Genomic DNA, 6835 nt, shown 5'->3' on the forward strand with positions numbered 1-6835 from the left:
GTGGTGGTGTGTGGTCGTGGTAGTATATATATATATATATATATACATATATATATACATACATACATATATATATATATATATAAATATATATAAATATGTGTGTGTGTGTGTATACATATATTTTTATTATATAATAGATATATATATGTATATACATATACTTACATATTATATATATATATATATATATAAATATATGTGTGTGTGTATATAGGTGTTTGTTTTTATGTGCCCTGACACAAGTCCTTTTCGCATTCGCATACCTTTCCCTTCGTACCTCGTCTGCACCCGTCTTTTCTTAAGCTGTCGCTGACGAATTCACACACACTCTCACACACCAATTCACACACTCACTCCATTGCAGATTCGTGTACGACGATGCGATGAATCCTGCGGACTACCTAATCGCCGTCACGGGAAGTGGCACGGGCAATGGAGAGAAGATGGTGGAAGGACCAGGCATGTCAACCCACACACACCCAAACGCGTGCGAGTGTTCGTGGGGCTCTATTACTATTACTAGTTTTATTCCAATCACTATTACTGATCCTATTACTATTGCAACTGATGGATGTATAAGTAACAGTGTGTACTATACTGTGGGCGCTGTGTAAACATTATCTCTATACAACTGCTCAACATATGACATCTGACATATGACATGTGGCATGTGGGTTACACTGTGGGCGAGTGGCTGTGCATGTTCTGCTTCGCTTGAGTGAGTTGCTGCGCTCGTGCCATGGCTAAACCCAACAGTCATTTGAGTGTCCCATTGATGACTGTTGGGTGTACTAGACTGTTCATCCCCTCCATACGCCTGCGTTGCTCCAACATCCAGTGTACATAGTATATTTACTGGGTTTCAGGGTTTAGGATTTTCTAAACCCTAAAACCCAAGACCGGTACTGATGTGCTGCCCTCGCAAATCGAACCACTTGTCACTGACGATAACTGTGGCCATCCGCTCACCTGACGTATGCTGACGTCACACAATTCCACAACTCGCACGTGGTTTGCTGATGACGTCAAACTACTCGGACGTGTATTCCCGATGACGTCACTCTGCTCACCCGCGTCTTGACACCCACTGCAGACCTCACCCTGAAGCACTTTGTGGAGAAGTACCAGGGATCGCAAGTGTCTAAGAACCGCATGGAGTCCACGCTCAACCATAAGCAGAGTCAGCTGCAACGCTTAGAGGTACGCACACGCATTACAGTCACACTGATAAGCGAGTACAGAGGTGCATACACACCACTCACCCGGACAAGTGCGTGTGTGGCGATGGCTTGCTGTCGTTTAATCTGTCGCACACATTACAGCCAATGACCTGCGACGCTCCGCACTCGGAGTTGTCACAGCCTTAAGGAGAAGAGTGTTGTGCACACTCACACACTAGTACATGGGCATGCATGTGCTACGCAGCTACATCTGATGTCATGCTACACATGCATGTATGTATCTACATCTGATGTCATGCTACACATGCATGTATGTATCTACATCTGATGTCATGCTACACATGCATGTCTGTATCTACATTTGATGTCATGCTACACATGCGTGTATGTATCTACATCTGATATCATGCTACACAATGCATGTATGTATCTACATCTGATGTCATGCTACACATGCATGTATGTATCTACATCTGATGTGATGCTACACACGCATGTATGTATCTACATCTGATGTCATGCTACACATGCATGTATGTATCTACATCTGGTAGACCACTGATCAACTAAGCCAAATACCACCTCTGATCATGTGAGTGTTGCTACACTTCTCATCATGCTTGTGCTCTCCTTCATCCTACGGTTATTCTGTGTACGTAACAGCTGAGGAGGAAATCCTTGGTTAACACTGAGCCTGTGCGTTTCATCAACCCGTCGACGTGGAACACATGGCAGTGTCTCCTGCGAACCGTAGCCGGCCGCAAGAGAGATAAGGTATGCCCTCATATCATACTACTTATTATTGGGTATAGGGTTTAATTAAGGTATACTTTCATAGCAGTGCTACTTGTTGTAGGGTTTAGGGTTTTAATAGGGTATACTTTCATAGCAGTGCTACTTGTTTAGGGTTGAGTGTTTAGGATTTTAATAAGGTATGCCTTCGCCACTTGTCTGCATTAGCAGTTGCACCTGTTTGCGCCATGTGTGAATTGAGGTACATTTGGCTTGTGCAGCTTCAAGCTGGCAATATATTCTAACCAACAACATGGTGTATTGTCAAAAACCCACACCTGTCTATATTTAACATCACCCCTTTCACTGTACACAACAGCCATCTTGTACCAACCGCCCATCTCTCACTACACAACAACATTGTGCATAACTAATAACCCACCCTTTTCACTGTACACAACCTTGTACTAACCACGCATCGCTCACTACACAACAGCATTGTGCAGAACCGATAAGCCTCCCCATACCCTTTTCCCTTTCCCTTATCCTTCCCCATTGCCTCATCCTTTTCTTTTCTCTTCCTCTGTGATCTCCTCCCACAGGGGTACTGGTTGAGTCGGTTTGCGCGAGTGATCTTCATGACCTTCCTGCTGTGCACTACCTTCCCGCAGCAGGACAAGAGTTGCTCTGCCTCTTATAACATTGTTTCAGTTCTTAATTTCGGCGTTATGGTCTTTGGCTTCGGCGCGATGAGTTTCCTGCCGGGACGTATGTGCGCACCCAAATCATGTTTTTTTTGGCTTTTTTTTTTTTGGCTTTTTATGGTTTATTTGGCTTTTGCTCGTACGGTTTTATTTGGCATATTTGCCGTATTTAGCTTATTTCGCTTGTATGGTTTGTTTGGCTTTTGCTCATATACTTCTCTATTTGGCCTATTTGGCTTGTATGGTTTGTTTGGCTTTTGCTCATATACTTCTCTATTTGGCCTATTTGGCTTGTATGGTTTCTTCGGCTCATAGGCTTTTATATGGTTTATTTGGCTTGTATGGTTTATTTGGCTTATTTGGCTTCTGTGCACGTACTAACCATCTGGGTTTATCCCCTGTGCATGCTTTGTTCGCCAGTGCTTGTGCGTCTCGTATCTATCCATCGCATTTCACCATAAACACACTGCTCTCACCGTTAATCGCAAATTAGACGTACACCACAACCCTGTGTATATAAGTAATCCAATACATCACACATCTTTTTGTATTTTCTTTTATATATATAATATAAATTGGCACCCCGTTTGTACAGTGATGCAGACCAGAAACTTCTTCTACCGTGAGCGTCAGGCGCAAGCGTATCAAGTGTCGTCCTTCTACGCCAGCGAGTTCCTATCCGAACTCCCCGTCACGATTGCTCAGGTGCGCTGCGTTTGTGTGTTTAGTCGTCTGTGGTGTGGGCTCATAGCTGTCTGTACATATGTTTCTATCATAGCTGTGTGTGCATGTGTTTCTATCATAGCTGTGTGTACATGTGTTTCTATCATAGCTGTACGTGCATGTGTTTCTATCATAGCTGTGTGTGCATGTGTTTCTCTCATAGCTGTCTGTACATATGTTTCTATCATAGCTGTGTGTGCATGTGTTTCTATCATAGCTGTGTGTGCATGTGCTTTTGTCATAGCTGTGTGTACATGTGTATCTGTCATAGCTGTGTGTGCATGTGCGTCTGTCATAGCTGTGTGTGCATGTGTTTCTATTATAGCTGTGTGTACATGTGTTTCTATCATAGCTGTACGTGCATGTGTTTCTATCATAGCTGTGTGTGCATGTGTTTCTTTCATAGCTGTCTGTACTTATGTTTCTATCATAGCTGTGTGGGCATGTGTTTCTATCATAGCTGTGTGTGCGTGTGTTTCTATCATGGCTGTGTGCACATGTGTTTCTATCATAGCTGTGTGTTCATGTGCGTCTGTCATAGCTGTGTGTGTATGCGCTGCTGAGTTTGCACCGTATTGCTAAGCTGTTCATTTCGACGTCTGTGTTTCCTCGCGAGCTGTGTGTCACACACACACACACACACACACAAATTTGTCAGTCAATCATCATCACACACCAAACCGAATGCAGGCATACATGTGTGCGTGCACGCCCTGAGCGTTCGCCTCTCTCTGCACTCAGCCATACTCTGATCTAACACGTACTGTATCTCTGCTCAGGCCACCTTGTGGACTGCTCTCAATTACCCCATCATCGGCTTGCGCGCGAGTGTGTCCGCAGGTCTGCTGTACTTTGTCATTCTGGTTATCTCGTCTGAAGTCGGGTTTGCCATTGCCCAGTGCTTCACGTATCTGGCGAAAGACATGGAACAGGCCGCCGAGATGATGTTGCCCGTGGTGCTGTTGAATTTCCTATTCGCAGGGTTCTATATCCAACGTCCACTCATCCCAGACTACTTCATCTGGTGTTACTACATATCGTTCCTGGGCTATGCCTTTAGTGCGTTTGGTATCAATCAGTGGCCGTCGGGCGAGTGTGACGGCTGGCAGTATTGTCAGGGTGGCACCTCCATCACCGTCTGCAACGAGTATGTGCCACAGGCTATGCTTATCAGTATCAACTAGTACGGTGATGCGCTGCTTGTGTTAGGAATGAAAGTACGCATGTGCACATGTACTGGTGTTATCAGGTGCGTGTGTCTACCTGTGATAGTACCCATGTCGACATACACATGCACATGTACTGTTGTGCACATATATATGCTCATGCACTGGTTATATAATATGTGTCTGTCTGTGTACGTTCACTGTACTTGCGCTGTCTGACGTGCATTCATCCCAACACCTGTGTGCATATATCTAATATCTTTGGTGTTGCGGACGCTCCAGTGAGCACCCTCGCCATTCGGCAACTGCGTATACTAAATCTAACCCAAGACAAGATGCGAACACACGGCCTGAGTACATCAGGTGAAGGACTGGCTCAACCAACCCACCCAGGCCTAAGCATGTAGTGCTGACACCACCAACCGCTCACCCTCTAACGCATACTGTACTCCCTTTCCATATACCTACCTACCTACACAGCGTCATTCAATCACAATGGGGTATTGGTGTGGCTGGGTACTCGGATCAGCTGTGGATCTCCATGGTGGGACTGTGTGGGCTGTGGGTGGTGTGGCGTATTCTGGCTTACTTGGCCCTGCGCTTCTGCCGACACGACAAGCGCTAGAGCGTCTCTCTCTCTCTCTGCGAGACGGAGGCAGACCTCGCTCCTAGTGTCGACTGCCGCAGTTAGCTTAGCAACACTCTAGTATTAATCTATTCACACCATAGCCACTACACCTGTTCTACCTACACCATCCCCTCCCGGAGAAGATAATGTGCGTGCAACCTTAGGGTTTATGGTGTGGCCTAAAACCCTAAGTGGTTATCAGGGCATGTGGGAGCAGAAGGATGGTGTGTGGGGAGCTATGCTTAGGAGTTATGAGGGCCAACACGGCATTGTCTCGGGCGCCCAGTTAACAAGTTAGCAATTAAATACGTTTGTGAACCTTGCTCTGCTGTGTTTAGCTTACTTTGTCGCGCTCTAGAGTTGGGTTGAATCCATACGGATCACCTGCTGTCTAGTCATAGCAGGTGAGGCAGAACAGTTACAGACTGAAGTGTCCTTTATTTGTATTTGTAGTAAATAGAAACAAACCTATCTCATAGCACAGTTAGTAAAGCAGTCTTCAGTTGGAATGTGCTTCATTTTCTTCAGTTGGAATGTGCTTCATTTGCACATTATTCGCACATGCAATGCGATATAATCCTCTCACATCTCCTCATAGATCAGTTCGCGTAGCTGTCTTCAGTTGGAATGGGCTTCATTTGCACATACAATACAAACTAATCCTCCCACTTCACCTCATAGCGCAGTTCGTATAGCAGTCTTTAGTTGGAATGGGCTTCATTAACACATTATTCGCACATGCAATACAATACAATACACTTCTCTCACATCTCGTCGTAGCACAGCCTGTAGTACAGTTGCTGATTGAACAGTGTCTCGCCTATCAGTTTACCGTCGAGTCCATATCTCTCCACCGCACCCGCTACCACAGTGCGAAAGTCATCGGCAAACGCAATGGTGTATTCCCTGGTATATATAAGGACACAAACGTTTATGAGTTCGTCGGCACACGTATGAAGTACGGTAGTGATATTGTAGTTCTATATAAAGCGTTAATTTATCGTTAAAATGGCATTCGGGGAAACGAAAGGATGCGTAGTACATGAGAGCAACGCAGGGCGTTCACAGCTGACATGGCTTATACACACATGCCACGATGACAGCTGACATGGCTTATACACACATGCCACGATGACACAGCTGACATGGCTTATACACACATGCCACGATGATAACAGGACTATAGTCAGACACTTCAGTTCAATGGTGTAACCACACACATCCCCGTTCACACAGAATAACATGTGGGCGTCACTCGCAATAGAGCGCGAAGTGGTTCGTCCCTTACCATTTGGTGTCTCCATTGAATCCGGTATCCCATTCAACCGTTGCGGTGAAGACTTTCCTGTCAGAGTCATACACCGGATCTAAAAATAGCTTTCTGTGGGGTGGTCTGCTGCCATCATCCAATTGCCAAGCAGCCGGTGCTTCTTCATACGAGATATAACTGCCCTCAGCACCTGTGCACACGGGTGCGGCTATAGTGTGATTGGCTGTGTCTTGTGTTGTAGGTCTATGTACCGAGAGTTGTGAATGGGACCATTTGGTGCTCCAGAGTGAGACGAATTGCGTATACATCGCCATAGCAGAGGTTCCGACTATGGTTGTGTTTCTGTTTGGTGTTTGTAGACGCCGCGTCGGCCGACCAGGAAGTGAAGCTAACGTTAATAAGCGGCTTATTAATCATCTATGAACAGT

General features: G+C 45.5%; 2 protein-coding genes across 2 annotated transcripts in view; one reads left to right on the top strand and one right to left on the bottom strand.

The window, feature by feature from the left end:
• Positions 1-5460, top strand: part of SARC_10904 (hypothetical protein) — a 9907-nt gene extending 4447 nt beyond the window's left edge. The window contains exons 6-12 of the mRNA XM_014295030.1: positions 368-462; positions 1097-1203; positions 1848-1958; positions 2519-2684; positions 3216-3325; positions 4123-4490; positions 4990-5460. Coding sequence (XP_014150505.1) covers positions 368-462; positions 1097-1203; positions 1848-1958; positions 2519-2684; positions 3216-3325; positions 4123-4490; positions 4990-5134 — 1102 coding nt within the window. The 3' untranslated portion in view covers positions 5135-5460. The remainder of the gene's footprint in view (positions 1-367; positions 463-1096; positions 1204-1847; positions 1959-2518; positions 2685-3215; positions 3326-4122; positions 4491-4989) is intronic.
• A 48-nt stretch (positions 5461-5508) lies between these two features.
• SARC_10905 (hypothetical protein) overlaps positions 5509-6835 on the bottom strand; it is a 3077-nt gene continuing 1750 nt past the window's right edge. The window contains exons 2-3 of the mRNA XM_014295031.1: positions 6426-6597; positions 5509-6043 (exon numbers count right to left, since the gene is read on the bottom strand). Coding sequence (XP_014150506.1) covers positions 5902-6043; positions 6426-6597 — 314 coding nt within the window. The 3' untranslated portion in view covers positions 5509-5901. The remainder of the gene's footprint in view (positions 6044-6425; positions 6598-6835) is intronic.

The sequence above is a fragment of the Sphaeroforma arctica genome (assembly GCF_001186125.1).
Source record: "Sphaeroforma arctica JP610 unplaced genomic scaffold supercont1.1435, whole genome shotgun sequence".
In the NCBI taxonomy this organism is placed as follows: domain Eukaryota; class Ichthyosporea; order Ichthyophonida; genus Sphaeroforma; species Sphaeroforma arctica.